Genomic DNA, 18,700 nt, shown 5'->3' on the forward strand with positions numbered 1-18,700 from the left:
GTCGGAGGTGGAGGGAACGAGGAGAAGAGGGAGACCAAATTGGAGGTGGAAAGATGGAGTGAAAAAGATTTTGTGTGATCGGGGCCTGAACATGCAGGAGGGTGAAAGGAGGGCAAGGAATAGAGTGAATTGGAGCGATGTGGTATACCGGGGTTGACGTGCTGTCAGTGGATTGAATCAAGGCATGTGAAGCGTCTGGGGTAAACCATGGAAAGCTGTGTAGGTATGTATATTTGCGTGTGTGGACGTATGTATATACATGTGTATGGGGGGGGTTGGGCCATTTCTTTCGTCTGTTTCCTTGCGCTACCTCGCAAACGCGGGAGACAGCGACAAAGTATAATAAAAAAAAAAATATAATGTATATGTATGTGTATGGGCATGTAGGTATGAGTGGATGGGCCTTTCTTCGTCTGTTTCCTGGTGCTACCCTACTGACGTGAAAAATGGCTATCAAGTATAATAATATAATAAGTAAAATGTCATCTCTAACTAAGCTGCATTAACTTTTCAGATTGATTTGGTAATGAATCACATTTCCCGTGGAAGGGTCTTCGTAGGAGTGAAGAAACTGCTTGGCCTGCTTGATTCTATGCGTGTTATGAAGGGAGTAGACACGAGCAAGAGAGTTGTTGCACTTGTGAACTTACTAGAGGATGAAGGAGTATTTACTCCTGAGTTTTAAGTCTAGTGGGAAATAGGTTAGGAATTACACTAAGAGGATAACAAAAACAGTTTTATTAGAAAAGGTAAGATATATTTAGGAAAGATGCAAAGAATGTTCCTTGAATTGACACACAAATACATTTTGGCAAATAAATATTTCAGCTATAAACCACTTATATTTTCTTGTCATCTTATATAAAAATAACAGAATCATGAGGTTTCTATACAAAATTTTACTGTGGAATTATGGTGTAATAAATGTAAGCATACATACAGAAAATTTCTTCTTATGCACTTGATTATTAGGATGAAAATTAGTTAAATTTTCAACATCTATATTTGCAGAACCTGGAATAATAGGTGTTTAGTGTGGAAAGAAGTTGAGATTATGAAAGGTCTGTGGGGCCTGGATGTGGTTTTGGTGCATTACACATGCAAACTAGAGACTGAGTGCGAACAGATGTCACCTTTTTTTCGTCTATTTCCTGGCACTACCTTGCTGACACGGGGTGGTGATGCTGTTTCCTGTAGGGTGGGGTGGCACTGAGAATGGATGAAGGTAAGTAAGTATGAATATGTACATGTGTATGTATGTATGTTGATATGGACTCCTGTGGTGTAGCGGTTAGCATTCGCTTTCCTGACCATGAGGCATTCAGGAGCCACCCAGGGTCGAGTGTATGGTTCAAATCCTGGTTGCGGCAGTCGGTCCACAGTCAACCCAATTTAAGTAAATCACTATAATTTCATTGTTACTTCAGAGTAAAGTACCAGGGTTTCCTATAAATGTTTGATTATCTGAATGCAATATCTTTATTTCATTGGAAGGAGGAACTTGAGAAATATAACTGAAATTTCAAGGTCACCAAATCTAAAAGAATAGGATTTATGCTCCAGTATGAAGGTGGAGTAAGCTCACAGCTTCACTCAGGGAAGCTGTAGCATTGGAAGAGGCTGTCAATGTAGAAACAAAGGCTGCACTCAGTAGATCAGATGCCTGATCATGCAAAAGTAAAATTACTTCAGGAAGGTGTTCTAAGGCAGTCTCTACCACAGCATCATCTTCACTCTTTAAAGCACCAAGTACTGCTTGACCAACACGACCGCCTAGAGCAGGGCGCTGATGCAATAGACGTGAAAGCAAGTCCCATGACAAAAGACGCACGTCTCTGTTTTCACTGACAATGCCCTCACAAAATGTGTGTGTGAATGATGGCAAAGCAGCATTAACCCAACGATCTGGTAAGTCACTAACTTTTTTAAGAATATCCAACTGCTCTTCTGGCAGTCCTGAAGCTTCCAGTCTGGTTTGTAACTCACCAACCTGTACCATTACCCAGGGTGGTGGGAGAGGACCATGAGAACCCCCAGCAGGTAAATTGGGATCAGAGTCACAAAGCTGATTTGAAGATGATTCTTTAGGGTGGTCCATACCGCGGGCTGCAGCAATGGCAGCCAAGGAACGAACAGCAGCAATATCGGGGTGATGCATTTGTAAAGTAGCAAGGAGATTTGAGTGGGTGCACAAATAAGCTCCAGCTGGACCTCCCTGACATCCAACCCACTCCATTAACAGATGAGAAAATCTAACCAATAAATGTCCCAAGTCATGAGTTCTAGGATGCTCCTTGAATAAAGCCATAAAGCTATCTAATGTTGGAATCAATGCTGAATGGTGCTGAGGGGCAAATAAGAGAGGCTGGAGTAACTCCAATACACCCAGCACCATTGAAAACAACTCCAAGTAGTTACTTGCACGTAATGATGTCAGCTGCAAGTGGTTGGTACCTTTCAGAGAAGCAGCCAGCAAAGGAAGATGGCGTAGAACAATCAGTGGATGGGATGCAGATTGCTTACGCACTGCAGACTCCAAATCACACATACGCCTGCGAAAGTCTCGGCCTGGTTGAGGTGCAGCAAGCATAGTAAGGAGTGTGTGAAGTGCAACATCTGCCCCACTTTCCTGTGTTCTGCCTCCGCTAGCTCCAGCAGATACAACCCGGTTTATGGTACCTGGTGTTAAGTATGAAATTATTCGTGGCATCCTCAAGTAAAGGTGGTAGAGCAGATGCCCAGCTGCCTGTCCACATGAACCTGTTTCCTGAGAGACCTCAGCCAGATGCTCTGCTAAAGCCTTAATAGAGGCATGTGAGTCATCCAAGCAATGGAGTAGCAAAGGTAAATGAGTCTCCAAGGATATAGTGCCACGTCCAGCTTCTAAAGCTGCTTGACATTCTGCAATCATATACTGAGACAAATGAACAACCTCTGAAGCACTAAAATCCAACAATGTCTCCCTGGGTGCATGGCGAGGAGTACGACGTTCCCTACCCTGCCATAACTTGGGTACATGCAGAACAGCCCACACAAATCCTAAAACTGCAGCAGGATCTAAAGTTGGGCTATGGACACGCAAAAGTGCACGGACACAGTGTTCTAATGTATCCCATCGAGCCTGGTGTGTGAAAGCAGCCAAAAGATAAGCTTGACTATAACTTCCTTCCTTTCCTTCATTACCACCCCGCTTTTTGAAGAGTAGAATTTGCTGAAGCTGATCAGACCCTTTTTCCAGTTCTGGATCCAACACCTGCAACCAGTCTAATAGGAGTGCAGTGGGTGGACTGGTTCCGGCTTGAATCTCCTGATCATGCTTGACTGAAACACCAGATAACAAAAGCTGTGAGAGTGCACCAACTACGGGTGCCATTTTGCCACCCTTCATGGCACACCCCACAATATGACAAATCTCCTTCTCCAGTTGACTGGGCTTTGTGCCAGCCAAGTGAACCAGAACTTTTTGAGTTGAAGACACATCAACTTCAGCCTGTGGTTCATTTTTCTTTATTTCTTTACATTGGATTTCTTCAATGTTAAAGGCCTGAAGAACATGGGTCAAGGGAGACTTCTTTTCAGGTGCCATTCGTAGAATAATGGCGACCAGCTGGCATGTAAGACTATACAGTTTCTCACAACCTTTCTTATTATGCAAGTTCTTCAGCAATCGGAACAGTGATGCTGAATAGGTGTAGTGATCATGGAGTCCAGCCACAAAGCCTGGAGCATGCTGCTGAAATTTAAGAAAAATTTTATTAACTATTTATTGCATGATATTCAGTACATAACACTTCTCATATATAAATCTTTAATTCAATTTCAACTGAACCCTTAATAAAGTTAACACAAATTAATCTTAGACATCTAATTAAGACTCAGGGATCAAATATGATACAAATTATGTGAATGTGTCATTCAACGTCTAAACTAGTACTATAAACATACTGGAGATTGCACTATTGCAGTCAGGCTACTGAGGAACTCATTTATGTAAGGACCTTCAGGGTCCTGTTGACTAATCTCTCTGCTAAAGTGCCGCTGCAATACACGCATTGTGTCTTGGACCTGAAAGAGAAGAGAAATTTATGGCATAAAGGCTGGGTAATAAGGTAGCAAACCAATTGTTTCTAACCCTAAGCCAGCCTGTGGTGTTCATAATGGAACCCAAGTTCCACAAAATTAATTCCAAAAAGGATACATTCGTGCATATGATCTACATCTGAATGAGAAAGGAGTTCAATGATAACAGGCACAAAGAAAGAAAAGGAAAGATTTATGTACTTCGAAAAAACAGCATTACATACAATATCTAATAAAAGTCACCTAAATGGTATATACTTTGGTATATTACATTTGACAGAGTAGATGAGTTCATTTGTTCTTGATGCTTCCATACTAAGGTGGATGAGGCCAACAAACTTTCAATACAATCCCACTTCAACATGCTCAGCACCCTATTCTTTGCAACAGCATGTCTCCTCCCATTCCAAACATGAATCCTCAAGCAAAAATAAAAAGCTCACCTCATTTGCACAATCTAACAGCCTATATAACCAGTGATCCCCTCTTCCAACATACACAATACTGACAGACCACAATCCTACTATAATGACTGGTAAAGCACTAAACCACACTCCAACTAAATTCTAAACTCCAACCCACTAGAGACACATCCACCTGAAACTATACTCCCCACACATGTAAGAGTTTCACCTTATCCAAGTTGTGGACACCATACAATTCTCCAAAAATTACAATGATTCAACATACCTAATGTCCAACATAAAGCTTCCACTGAACACCTACTCCTCAACTGTGCTGCACTTGACTCACACAGACAAACGCACATCATCACATTTTAACCTGTGGTCTCAACAAGTGGCTAGCTTCCTGAGCAAACCTAATTCAAAAAATTATTTCTAATATAAGGAATTATAGCATAATTACAGTGAACAGTATGAAGGATTCAATCAATTTTCAGGTAAGAGCATTCAGTGAGGACACAACTACAATCTGCACAAGAAATATATCGGTTACTAGCCTGTTTTTTGTGTTCTTGATGAAGGACATCATTTGTAAAGCACTGCAACACAAAGGACTGTACTTCACTTTTACTCAGTTCTATGTGTGATGGTTGTGACACCTGCAAATGTAAGATTACTAGGTTTAGCAGAACTGAGGGACAGGCCAGTTGGAGTGCGAGTTTGAAAGGAGAAAAACTGGAGGGAGTGAAGTGTTCTAGATACCTAAGAATGGACATGGCAGTGAATGGAACTACAAAAATGGAAGTGATTCACAGGGTAGGTGAGGGGACGAAATGAAGAAAGTGTGGAAAGAGATATCATCATCTTGGAAGGCAAAAAGGGTATGTTTAAAGATATAGTAGTTCCAACATTATTATATAAGAATGTGCAAAGGGTAGGTGTTGGAAATGAAATGTTTGAGGACAATATGTGGTGTGAGGTGGTTTGATTAAGTAATGAAAGGCTAAGAGAGAAGTGTGGTAATAAAAAGAGTGTGGTTGAGAAAGCTACATAGGTTGTGCTGAATTGCTTTGGACATGTAGAGAATAAGTGAGGAAAGGTTGACAATGAGGATATATGTGTTACAAGTGGAGGGAACTAGGAGACCAAACTGGAGATGGAAGGATGAAGTGAAGATTTTGGCGATCTGGGCTTAAACATGGTGAAGGGTGTGCATGGGATAGAGCGTATCAGAAGACTATGGTATACAGCGGTTGCAAGAAATCCCTCCTTCCTCTACTATTTTCCAAATGAAAGAACAGAGCACAAAGCCAAGTGAGGAATTTTACCCTCTAAGGCTCTGTTCTTGATTCTATCACACTCATGTGGGAAATGGCAAGCATGTATGGAAAAAATTATGTTTGTGTGTAAAGATGTCTATCTATGTCATGTAAACTTGTCATTCATGCAGAACCTAGTGTAAGTTGTTCTGGTTACAAACCAGCTCCACAACCTCACTTTCTGAAGAATTATGTAAGTAATTTCTCTATAATCTTAGTGCTATTTTACTGTACAAGACTAAAAAATTTTTAAAAAGAATTAGGGATACTTCAGCTTTAACAATAGGAGCAGTAAAGGAAGATAATATCCTACAAGCAGAAGAGGAAAAATTATTGACATCAAAACAAGAAAAACAGTTTATGATGGCTAGTAGAATCTTAGAACATTCTGAAGTGACTTCATACACAGACATATAAAAGACTATGATGTGCTACATTCTAATCACAATGTTCTTCATCCATAACAAGGTAAACAATCGCATGTTTACCATATGGCGTCCAAGCTTCGTTTCTTCGTTGTATATCAACTGACTTACATTTCTCTCTTGTGTCTCCCCTGATGATGTGATTATTACACTAAAATGCACTTGGGAACTTATCATGTTTCATTTTCCCCTTGGACTCGTAGGAATATCTTGATCACGCGCAAAATTGTGATCCTTTCCAATATGTATATATATATATATATATATATATATATATATATATATATATATATATATATATATATATATATATTCCTATGAGTCCATGGGGAAAATGAAACACAATAAGTTCCCAAGTGCACTTTTGTGTAATAATCACATCATCAGGGGAGACACAATAGAGAAATATAACAATCAGTTGATATACATCAAAGAGACGAGGCTAGGACACCTTCATTCATTCCCTTTGCCACCCTGCCACACATGAAATGACACCCCTTTCCCCCCACATGCGCGCAAGGTAGCACTAGGAAAAGACAAAAAGGCCACATTCGTTCACAATCTCTAGCTGTCATGTATAATGCACCAAAACCACAGCTCCCTTTCCACATCCAGGTCCCAAAAATTTTTCCATGGTTTTCCCCAGACCTTCACATGCCCTGGTTCAATCCACTGACAGCACATCAACCCTGGTATACCACATCGTTCCAATTCACTCTATTCCTTGCATGCCTTTCACCCTCCTGCATGTTCAGGCCCTGATCGCTCAAAATCTTTTTCACTCCATCCTTCTACCTCCAATTGTGTGTGTGTGTGTGGCTGGACCGTTCTTCGTCTGTTTCCTGGCACTACCTCACTGATGCGGGAAATGGAGATCAAGTGTAATAATAATAATAATAATAATAATAATAATAATAATAGGCGTGGGCTATGGATAGAGTTGTGCGCAGGAGGGTGGATGTGCTGGAAATGAGATGTTTGAGGACAATATGTGGTGTGAGGTGGTTTGATCGAGTAAGTAATGTAAGGGTAGGAGAGATGTGTGGAAATAAAAAGAGTATGGTTGAGAGAGCAGAAGAGGGTGTTTTGAAATGGTTTGGTCACATGGAGAGAATGAGTGAGGAAAGATTGACCAAGAGGATATATGTGTCTGAGGTGGAGGGAATGAGAAGTGGGAGACCAAATTGGAGGTGGAAAGATGGAGTGAAAAAGATTTTGAGTGATCGGGGCCTGAACATGCAGGAGGGTGAAAGGCGTGCAAGGAATAGAGTGAATTGGAACGATGTGGTATACCAGGGTCGATGTACTGTCAATGGATTGAACCAGGGCATGTGAAGCGTCTGGGGAAAAGCAGGGAAAGTTCTGTGGGGACTGGATGTGGAAAGGGAGCTGTGGTTTCGGTGCATTATCACATGACAGCTAGAGACTGAATGTGAACGAATGGGGCCTTTGTTGTCTTTTCCTAGCGCTACCTCGCACACATGAGGGGGAGGGGGTTGTTATTCAATGTGTGGCGAGGTGGCGATGGGAATAAATAAAGGCAGACAGTATGAATTATGTACATGTGTATATATGTATATTTGCGTGTGTGGACGTGTATGTATATACATGTGTATGTGGGTGGGTTGGGCCATTTCTTTCGTCTGTTTCCTTGCGCTACCTCGCTAACGCGAGAGACAGCGACAAAGCAAAATAAATAAATAAATAATAATAATAATGATAATAATAATTGTAATAATGTATATATATATATATATATATATATATCCCTGGGGATAGGGGAGAAAGAATACTTCCCACGTATTCCCTGCGTGTCGTAGAAGGCGACTAAAAGGGGAGGGAGCGGGTGGCTGGAAATCCTCCCCTCTCGTTTTTTTTTTGATTTTCCAAAAGAAGGAACAGAGAAGGGGGCCAGGTGAGGATTTTCCCTCTAAGGCCCAGTCCTCTGTTCTTAACGCTACCTCGCAAACGCGGGAAATGGCGAATAGTATGAAAAAAAAAAAAAAAAAAAAAAAATATATATATATATATATATATATATATATATATATATATATATATATATATATATATATATATATATATATATATATGTGTGTGTGTAAATGAGTGGTTGGGCCATTCTTCATCTGTTTCCTTGCGCTACCTCGCTGACACGGGAAACAGCGATTGAGTATAATAATAATAATAATAAATAGATATAGAAATAGAAAGACCTTGCAATACTATACAGAGAAAATAAAATCTGAGGTAAACTACAACATTTAGATGGGTGGTGGACAATGTTTTGGTCATGTGGTGAAAGTGCATGATAATAGGTTGCTTTTGAACATACAGAAGAGTGAGAAGTCAGCTAGCATCCTGGAAGGGGAATGTTAGAGAATATATTGGGAAAAGGACTCAGGAAGGTGTGACGTGGATGAACCAAGCTAAGAAGGTATGTTGGATGGGACAGCTTGAAGACATTTCTGCCTCAGGATCCCCATAAGAGAAAGTTACCAAGGGGCATAAGATATATAAGCAAACAGTCAGACAAACAGATAACTGATCTTAGTCAAGAAAGTCATCCAGGGATACTGACAAACGATCTTAGTCAAGAAAGTCATCCAAGAATACTGACAAAAATTATATCATCCATACAATAATATCAAGAAAGTCATCCAGGAATACTGACAAAAATTATATCATCCAAAAAATAATATCTTCCCACTGATGAAGCTTTAACATTACCTTGAGAGGAGTCACCAGTGGACGTATGTGGGGAGGTCGTTCTCCTACGACATCCATGTCATCACGTTCACCAAGCGTTGCTGCAAAAGCATGACCTCCCTTAGCTCCTCGTTGGTGTTGAACCTGATAATAAAACCATTTGTCAGTTCAAATATAATATCAGTTCCTTAAAATTCATGAGATAACTATACTAAAAGTTTTCTGTATAATCTATCACACTTCTTATCTGTGAAGATCATGCTCGTCAACTCACAAAAATGATTACTATGTGCAGTCTTATTACTATTCAACTCATTCATATACTTTAAAAGTACTCTCTAATTCATGCCCACATTACTATAGCTTCAGCTATATTATGAACCAAGCACAACTTTACAATGCCATATTTATCTGTAATTTACTTTTGCATCCATTTCTCAGAAACCCATCTCAACACCCTTTCCAATCTGTTGACTCACTTCTGCCCCTATGGTTACTTTCACTATAATGTCCAGCAGAAGGTACCTAAAGCGCTCCACTTTCCCCAGGTCTTCCCCATTCAATCTTATTATACTCTAACCTGCAGTAATATGTGGTGTGAGGCAGGCTGACTGTGTAAGGAATGACAGTGTAGGAGAGAGGTGTGGTAGCTACAGTATGCTCAGTCTGAGTGAGAGATGACCAAGGTGTTCTGAAATAGTTCAGACACATGGAAAGAATGAATAAGGGAAGAATGATAAAAAAGGATCTAAATATAAGAAATGAAGGGAGGAAAGGGGAAACTAAAAAGGAAATGTAAGGCTGGGGTGAAGGAGGCTTTCTGGTATTTGGGCCTAACATTCAGAAGTGTTAAGTGTAAAAAGGATGGAAAGAATTAGACATATAGTGTAAAGGGAATGGAATGCTCTTAACTGGTCAAAGTAACCAATGGAATACTCTATGGGACTTGGCTGTAGATGGCAGGCTTTGGCTTCAGTGCATTATACATGACAGCTGGAAAATGGATGTAAACAAATGAGGCTGTTGCTTTTTTGTTTTTGATATCTTCAGGGAAAGAGAAGCAAATGTGTAAAATCTTCCTTTACAAAATCCTCACATTCATACCTCAACCAACTGAGCCATGTAAGTCTTGTGACTCTTGTCTAATACAGCTGCTGCAACAGCTTCATCATTGGTGTTAACAGCAACATCTAAAGCACATAACAATTTGGTCATGCTGGCCACAGGTATGCCAAATGACTGGATGAAAAGTACCAACTGGGATGGCTCCAGATCCTGCAAAATAAGGCTTTCATTTAAAATAGGAAATTAGGTGAAAGAAATATTACATTAAAATATTGTTTCTATCCATGACAAAGGTTAAGCCAGTGACAGTTGTCACCAACATAAAAGGTGAATTATGTTTTTATGTTTTTCTTAATCTTCAGAGTAAACAAGCCATAAAACATCTTTAGAGTAAACAAATCATAAAACAAAATGACAAATTTACCTTTAAAGCAGCATCAACAAGCTGGGGTACTGTGGATCTGATCATTTTGAGCTTGAGCCAATCAGGAAGAAGCAGAGCTTCTTCAGATGTATCTACCAGAAAGGCTTGTGGCATCTCCTCTTGCTCTGGGAACCACGTAGTTAGTAATTCATGAAAGAGTTCTGGACTGTTGTCTGGACCATATGTCAAAAGAATGACCATAGCATGAACCACAAGTATATGCATGACAGCTTGTTCACCAGATGCCCACTGCACACGCACCTGATCCTGACTCTCTGACCATGTAAAGGACTCGCGTGGTGGCAACCTGACCCCACGCATGTAATTGATGAAAATGATCAGTAAAGCCTTGAGAGTGCTATGAGCATGAGGAAAAGGCTGGTTTGGCCTGTCTGGTACTGGTAATATCGCAGCAATCATGGTGCATCTCTCTACAATCAACTGTGCCATGTCCTGAACTAATTCTGCCTGGTCCTGAAGTGGATCATCTCTGGTATGGACTGCCAAAAATCGAATATAAGCACTAACAGCATGAGGATCAGTTTCAATCTGACACGCCGCACGAAGGGCTTGACTGGCAACTCCCTGGACTAGATCAAATCCTGGCAGGTTAGGAAGATGCTGGAGAAGCCAAGCATGTGGAGCATGAGAATCACTGTCTATCTCCATTGGGTCATTAAGGGGAGCTACCACCAGCTGAAGTCCATGTACGGCCTGTGCACGGGCTAAAGCCTGTTGTGAACTCAAGCGCCTCAAAAAATATTCTAAGATCTCTACACTGACACCATCCTCTTGGCGGGGTGCACGCAGCAAAGAGCGCAAGTGCTGCAGTAACTGATGGTGTCTTGTGGCACCCTCCCCTCCACTACTTACAGTACCAGCTTCACTTAACAAGAACTCACACAAGCATTGTACTGGTAGTACAGAAAAAGCACCCTCACTGCTTTGTACTAGTTCTGCCAACCATGGCATGCTCTGAGAAGCTCCTTGTCGTTGAATTATATCCACCAAAAAGTCAGGATTTCGACTACGACAAAGAAGATGCCCAACTTTATGTGAAGTATTAAGTGCTTTTAACTGATCTAAAACAATTGCAGGAGGTTTACGAGCTGGTCCAGTTGGGTCCATTGTTATCAACTGACTGAGAAGCAAGCTATTTTGCTCTGTAATTGTCTTCTGAGCCAAATGAGATTCAAAATCTAAGATCTGTTGTCGTTCAAGGGCACAAAGGTGCATTTCTTGAGTAGTCATCTCCTCACCTTTCTCTCCAGATGCTAATGTAGGCGGTGGAAACACAAATGAATTTGTGATGCACATTTCCATGAGTGTACGCAAAGTTGGGTATGACTCCCATGCCAAGAGCCCAAATACTGTAGGATTATGTGCTGTAATGAGCAAGAGCATTATCCATGACTTCCAGTACAAATTAGCTATGGCAGTCTTTGGAGGCCTATACCCTTGAGGCAAGGGAGAATTCTCTGGAGGAATGTATGGGCAAAGATTGAATATCAACTCTACAATTTTCGTGTCATCAAGCCGAAGAACTTCCATATCATCACTGTGAAGAGCTGTTGCCCTTTTGATAAGCTTATCAACTAATTCTATCAAATCTTGAGACTTCATCCATTGGTCCTTCATTACAGCTATCATTAATAACCTTGTAAGAGTTTCTTGCTTCACAGGTATTTCTGAAGTTAGCCTGAAATACAGTGGTCGATCATTTTCTGTAGGCCAGTTGTCCTTTATGAAATAAGCTTCGGCTTGCTCAAACATTAGGATTTTGTGCAAACATCGAGAAAATTCTTCCTTGCTCGGGTTGAAACACTTGGGAACCACCCTATAAAGCCAATGGATAGCATCACGCTGAATACAGGCCACCATTTCCTGATATCTTCGTACTGATTCCGGATCTCTATGTTCACCACGATACATCTGTGCAGTACTTTCTCTAATCTGTGGTGAAATGGCAACAAAAATAGTGAGCACTATCAGGTCTGTGATGCTGTGAAACATCCTCTCCTTAAACTCAAAGCCATCCCGAAATGATGGATCCTTACGATCCTTCATAAGTCCAAGGCAAAACTTCTGAAACTGCATATCATGCCGTAAAGCCCTTACAATTTCACGTAACAGAGCTCTCAAGGCTCTGAGAAAATCCTCTCTGTTACAAAGAAGCTCCTGGAATTCCTCTGCAAGTATAATGGCAGCATGTTCAGGTGCAAACTGGAAGATAACTGACAGGATAGACATATTACTTGGGTTTCTAGCCTGAGACAATTCATTATAGAGTGTATGCTTCATGACAGAAGGAATATTGTCAGGGTGGGCAGCAAGCAGCTCCTTCAGACAAGACATGTACTGGTTAATCAGAGGTTTGTGTTTCAAGCGAATCCGTATAATGTGGCTGATGCACTCAATATCTAACTGAGAGTGGGTATTACAATTCAGACAGAGAGACATTAAGAGCTCTGTTGCTGGTCTTTGCAGCTTTGGACTCTGTAGCCACATCTCAAGTCTAGGGGCAACATGTCTCCGTACTTCAAGAATGCCACATACAGAAGACAGAAACCGGATGAAATTGCGGGCTACAGCATCAGGGCTCTGATGTCTTATCCCCAGTTGGTGTTGTACAGCCTCCATGACCATTTCTTCTACTTCTGACATCATCCCTGCATAACGGTTTGCAACACTAACATCCAAACTTTCCCTGCATTCCAGAGATAACTCTGAATCTCCATCTCCTGAGTCTGCACCCCCAGAACCCCCTGAAACAGGAGGGGAAGGACAGTCTTGTCGACTTCCCATTCCAAGATCAGGATAAAGGAGGCTTTTCGGGGGTAATTTTGTCCTGAAAGCTGTGATAATGTTATCCACAAAGCCCTTGCAGTCCTCATGGTCCACCCAAATACGTTCTCCAAGAGAATCTTCAATATACACACGTACAAATATATCTGGCCAAGATTTTTCTTCTTGAAAAGCTGCAAGTAGAATGTTTGCTGCTAAAACTGATACAGCTGCATTCCCTTTTGACTTATAGGTCATTGAATGATCTCTCTTTAATAAGGAGCAGAATGCTTCAACAACCATATCTGATCTACTAAAAAGATGGGGCTTAACTTTCACTAGATACATGAGAGAGAAACACAGCAGGTTATCTGGTTTTGTTCTCTGTGAGCGTAGACTCTTCACAGTACCACATAAGTACATCTCAGCACTGTCTCCATATTCTTCTCCTGCCTCGATGAAGGGGATCAGATCATTGGGGTCCACCTATTTACATGGAGAAAAGAAAAATAATTGATCATTTATTTTCATACCTATGATGATGGTCATTACAAAACTTACCTAAATGGCCTGGACTTGGTTTTGCTAAAATCAAAAGTCCCAGAAAAACAAGCAGTATCATACATCACTTGATTCCCATTCTGGGCCTACTCCCTCACTTTACTACATATTCCTAAAACTCAGGAGGTGGCAGCCCCTTGCTCTAGGGTGGCCCACCGGTGTTGAGGGACCTTAACAGAGGCCCTAAGGGGTTGGGCTTGTTATCCCATCTGGCCCCCATAAGAGCCAGGCTCCCTCTCCCTTTAGGAATGATTATCTGTTCAGAGGAAAACTACTTCAGAGGGAGACTTTATCATTACTGACCATCATATGCTGCCATAATTAACTTCAATTTGTGTTCATATCTCCATTCTACAGGAAGTGAGTCATCTGAACACTAAAATGGATTAATAATATTCACAAACAAATACCTAATATCCCATTTTACCCTGCTCTATCCACACACCATCTTGGCTCATTAAATGCAGATATAGTAAACCTCAAAACTGATAATTAGTCCTGTGTGACCTGGCTCAACAATGAATCTAAAGACAAAAAAGAGGAAAAGGAAGAGAGACTGTCAAATGATGGAAGGGATGAGAAACTTTGCCTTGACAGCATTTAATAGCATAAAAACTTTGTCACAGCTGGTTTTCTAGAAATATGGTAAACAAAAGTGGAGAGGAAGTAAGAAAATTTGTAAATATAGACAGAGAAGGTCCATGAAACATAAAAAATGGTAGGGGCGATTGGTTATACCACTGAATAATATTATTCTGTGTGAAGTGGCCAGAAAGAGAGGGAGTGACAGTGGTGAGGGAGGATGTGGTGGAATGGGAAGGGTGGTAGTGCAGGAAGAATTGGTGGCCAAGGAGGGATGGAATGGCAATGGTAATGGAGGGCACAGTGGTGGTATGGAAAGAAGGTACTGGTGGTAGTAAAGGAGGGGATGGTGATGGTGAAGGAAGGAGTGGTAGCCCTTTGGAGAAGTGAGCAGATGAGGGCCTGGAGAGTCCATATCTGCTACTGATTATCATATTCCCCACTCTGAATCAGGTTCAGAAAAACAGACAAGGATGCTTTAAGGTTTAGTTAGAATGTAAAAAAAAGCTCGTCTATTCAATTCTCCTCTGATACAGTAATGAACAATGATGTCTGTGGTGGAACAATTAAACCAAATTATCTGCCTAAGCATGGGAGAGGTAAAAGCTCGATGAAATGGACAATGAAAAAGTTTTTTGAGAGATGTAAGGACAAAGCAATAAAAAAATCTGACATCAAATTAAGTGAGAAACTTGCTAATGAGGATGAAGAGAAATACTTTTATAGTATAAGAGTGATGGATGAATGGAACAGCTTGACAAAGGACATGGTTAATGCCACTAGCATACATCAATTTAAGACACTGTATGATAGCAGACTGTGTTCAGGTAACAGAGCCCCATGACTGTTAAACTTCCTCCCTACACAATACAAACAGATAATTACATATCATACACATTAGAATGGTTATTCTATTCTCTGAGTAAATTGTCTGGACATAATGAGAAACGATGAAGTAAAAGGGAAATGTAGAAGAGTGAGAAGAGTATAGATAAGAGTTCCAAGATGCATGGATACATTTCATGAATATGTACCAACAGGAAGATGAAACATGAGAATAAAATAAATATGAATATAGGAACAATAAGACGTGAGCTCCCCAGCTGACAAGTTCTTCACATATTTCAAAAGCAATTTACTGTATATCAGATTAATCAAAAGACTACTTACATATATTCAGATTTACAGTCCATATACTGTATCATGGCCAGGCACAAATATAAACAGCCTTTGCAGCATGTTACTCGCTCAGCACAAAGTCATGCCTGATTAAATTTCAAGATCAAAAGTCCAGAATTTCATAGACTAGTGTGGTTTAGTTATTTACCCCATGATGCAAGCTAGTTGTGCAGTTAGGCAACAAGGGAATGGTGTGCAAATCATGCACTACATGAGTGCCTCGTGCATTTTGACCTGGAGGGGAAACTCAGACAATTTAAACCTGTTATGAACCATGAGATAGCCCTAAAAATTACAATTCTCAACACAAAGAAACACATTTTACATCATGATAAAGACCAAGTAACAACAAACACCTTTTAACTTCGTCTACACACAGGTTAGACACCTATTTACATAAAATCAGTTCTTCTAACAAAGAAACATAACATGGGAAAGAATATACAAAAATGTTTTGCATAATATTGTCAACAAGAAAGTGTATATGGCAAACAACACTAATGACAATAATAAAAGTAGTAACCTGAGAAAAATGGATGCTTATATCAAACCTCTATTAAAGCTAGCAGAGAATAACTAACAGAAAAATGGATCCTTCTGCCATGTCCCTGCTAAAGCTAGAAAAGGATTACTAATATTTACATCAGATATTCTTTCTCATATCATGATTTCTTTTGTGTAACTAAGTGTATTTACATATGATTCAAATGTAATGTGCAAAGTTGCACAATATCTATCCAAGCTTCCATCACCGGTAGCCACTTTGTATGAATAACTTTCATTCACTTCATACTTAAAGCACAAAATTCCTTATATGAAACTTTAAAAAAAGGTATTCCTAACTTAAATAACTAAATAAGACACAGTCAAGCCTCACCTCTGCTGCTACATTTTCCCATTCCTCACTTAGCAAATTTACCATATCTCCTGCACTTTGCTTGGACACTCCAGGTCGAACAACAGGCCCAGCACCAAATCCTGTCTTGGGTTTTTTCCCAAGCATGCTAGAGGAACCTGAAGCTCCATCTCGAACTCGGTCGCTGGATGCTCCTGAAAATATTCATCTAGGTTTTGAAAGCTATCTCAAAATCTGAATCATATATCTGAGGCATTTTTTTATGAGATTCGTACTAAGTGCATACATTATCAAAAGTTCTTGCACTACAAATTTGAGTATTTGCTTTAACAACCCAAAGGTTGCAAAATTAATTAAGTGCTTTTCAAGGAATCACTGCATTAATAATTTAGTAATACAGTATTGAATATTATCTCAACAACAAATCTTCATACCCAATTTTTGGAGAAAAACTACCAGTTTAGAGGCACCACTGAAATAACTGACAGATTCTGATAAAGTGTTTGTGAACAGTTTCCTTATAATTACTGTGGGTGAATCATATGAGGGTTGAGATTTCCACCATTATTTCATATCCTACACAACTATACATTTTTGGCATGACTTCTCCACCACAGAGCATGTATTGTGGATTTGTGGGACAATCTAGAGGTCTATCACAGTCTACATGACAGTTATAAATTTCATTAATTTCTGTCTAAACATAATTCCATTAAGCAGATCATTTGGGTATTACAATGCCCTACAAACCAAATAAGGCTCTACAGAAACTAAATTAATAATAGGTGGGTTTTTATCTTCAGCTACCCACAAGGATGTAACTTTTGAAATGTCACTGCACTACAAGACATTTGAAATTACTCTAGACACCATCAATGCTTTACAATCTGAAAGGTTGGTAAAAAGTGCTTTTGATCCACAATTTTCCTCTAACTCAAAGTCCTCCCCACTTTGCATGTGTACCTAGCCTTCACATATTAAACAGAAATATATCTGCTCCCCAATCTACATTAATTCTAAAAAGATAGAGTTCTCCAATATGTGTTTTATCAATATTTACAAGTAATTTCTGTGGTGCCCCTAAAGTGGAACTTTATTAGCTTCTAACATCACTACAGCAGCAACTTAACATCCACTGACGACTCTCGTTGTAACTAATCACTTACCTGATGATTTACTAGGAACAAATGATGATCCATGACTTGAACTCTTATCAATCTGGGCGTCTCCTCGGCCAGACTTGTTACCTAGGGTGATAAGGTTACCTGGTAATGGAACATTCTTGGGCTTTGCCCCACGAGGGCCTTTGCGCTCCATTATACAGCAAATCCTGATGAATACGGACTAAATAACATTACATGCTTCCCTTCATTTAAACGTGCAACAGTTCACATCAGTTATAGGTCGATAGACTTTGCCTTTTCAGTATATCTTATCATCGTCTTAAGCTGCGTCGTACTTTCGTCTGTGGTATAAATATTCTTTATCAATTACTTCATTCATTCTTTTCCTTCTCTCTTTCACTTCAATAACAAACACATTACACGACTGTTGTCAAGCCAGCGAACACAAGCAGCAGATACCGACGCTAGCGACCGTATTGACCAGCGACCATCTTTTGTCGACAAACCACCACCTGTGATAGACGCGACGCCACCTGTAACAGAAGTAGGAGTATCTGTGGACAATGCACCAAATGTATGTATATACATGTGTATGTGGGTGGTTGTGCCATTTCGTCTGTTTCCTTGCGCTACCTCGCTAACGCGGGAGACAGCGACAAAGTATGATGATTATGATAATAATGTTTACCTTGTGAGCTGACAATGTTGACCACAATGTCACATATTACCCTTAAATGCTGTAGTAATGCTGTTCTCACTCTCATAGTACATTAGAAATTCGATCACCAAAAAATACGAAAAATTTATATCTACGGAAAACAATAAAACTATCAGCATGTAAACCAATGATTTTTATTTTGACAAGGAAATATATCTAATGAGTTAATCTTGAAACATGGAACCGCAGACTATGTTGCCTCCACGAATGACAGCTTCATCCGGCCTCCACCACCCTGGCTGAGGTAACACACTTCTCAACCAAGGTCTCACTTAGAACCATCAGAGGTTCATTTTCGGTCAAAATTATTATTTTTTTTTGGCATATTACAGTCTGTAGACACTAGTGGCTCGGCGGTGGGAGGAGTGTGTTGCTTTGAGAGAGGACGGGTTTTGGTGGGGAGAGGCTGAAAGGTCAGGCTAGGTTGGTAGACAAGGATGGATATGGATGTTCCGGTAGTCTTTATTATA

The 18,700-nt window shown here is 40.1% G+C and overlaps 2 protein-coding genes across 3 annotated transcripts in view; one reads left to right on the top strand and one right to left on the bottom strand.

The window, feature by feature from the left end:
* The window catches only part of LOC139761999 (uncharacterized), a 78,665-nt gene extending 77,830 nt beyond the window's left edge, over positions 1-835 (top strand). Inside the window, exon 16 of the mRNA XM_071686779.1 lies at positions 515-835. Coding sequence (XP_071542880.1) covers positions 515-685 — 171 coding nt within the window. The 3' untranslated portion in view covers positions 686-835. The remainder of the gene's footprint in view (positions 1-514) is intronic.
* IntS1 (integrator complex subunit 1) lies at positions 724-18,053 on the bottom strand. Of its 2 annotated transcripts, none has more exons than XM_071686260.1 (8): positions 17,555-18,053; positions 16,410-16,582; positions 10,427-13,696; positions 10,042-10,212; positions 8,959-9,081; positions 5,042-5,143; positions 3,946-4,065; positions 724-3,730 (listed from the first exon to the last, which is right to left on the bottom strand). In XM_071686260.1, exons 1-8 carry the CDS (start codon positions 17,703-17,705, stop codon positions 1,553-1,555), a joined length of 6,288 nt encoding a protein of 2,095 aa, XP_071542361.1. In that variant the 5' UTR covers positions 17,706-18,053; the 3' UTR covers positions 724-1,552. The 2 variants fall into 2 exon arrangements, with proteins under 2 accessions (XP_071542361.1, XP_071542360.1); XM_071686259.1 differs by having other exon boundaries at positions 724-3,733.
* Between the last annotated feature and the right edge of the window lie 647 nt (positions 18,054-18,700).

Source organism: Panulirus ornatus, chromosome 42, assembly GCF_036320965.1.
Source record: "Panulirus ornatus isolate Po-2019 chromosome 42, ASM3632096v1, whole genome shotgun sequence".
In the NCBI taxonomy this organism is placed as follows: domain Eukaryota; kingdom Metazoa; phylum Arthropoda; class Malacostraca; order Decapoda; family Palinuridae; genus Panulirus; species Panulirus ornatus.

What these genes read in the sequence shown, in the direction of transcription:
- IntS1 (XM_071686259.1), bottom strand. Translation starts at nt 17,705, where the DNA reads ATGGAGCGCAAAGGCCCTCGTGGGGCAAAGCCCAAGAATGTTCCATTA. An exon ending in ACATGGCTCAGTTGGTTGAG is followed by an intron (nt 9,082 to 10,041) that starts GTATGAATGTGA and finishes TTTTATTATCAG; the next exon opens with GTTCAACACCAACGAGGAGC. An exon ending in CTGCAATAGTGCAATCTCCA is followed by an intron (nt 3,734 to 3,945) that starts GTATGTTTATAG and finishes CTTAAATTTCAG; the next exon opens with CAGCATGCTCCAGGCTTTGT.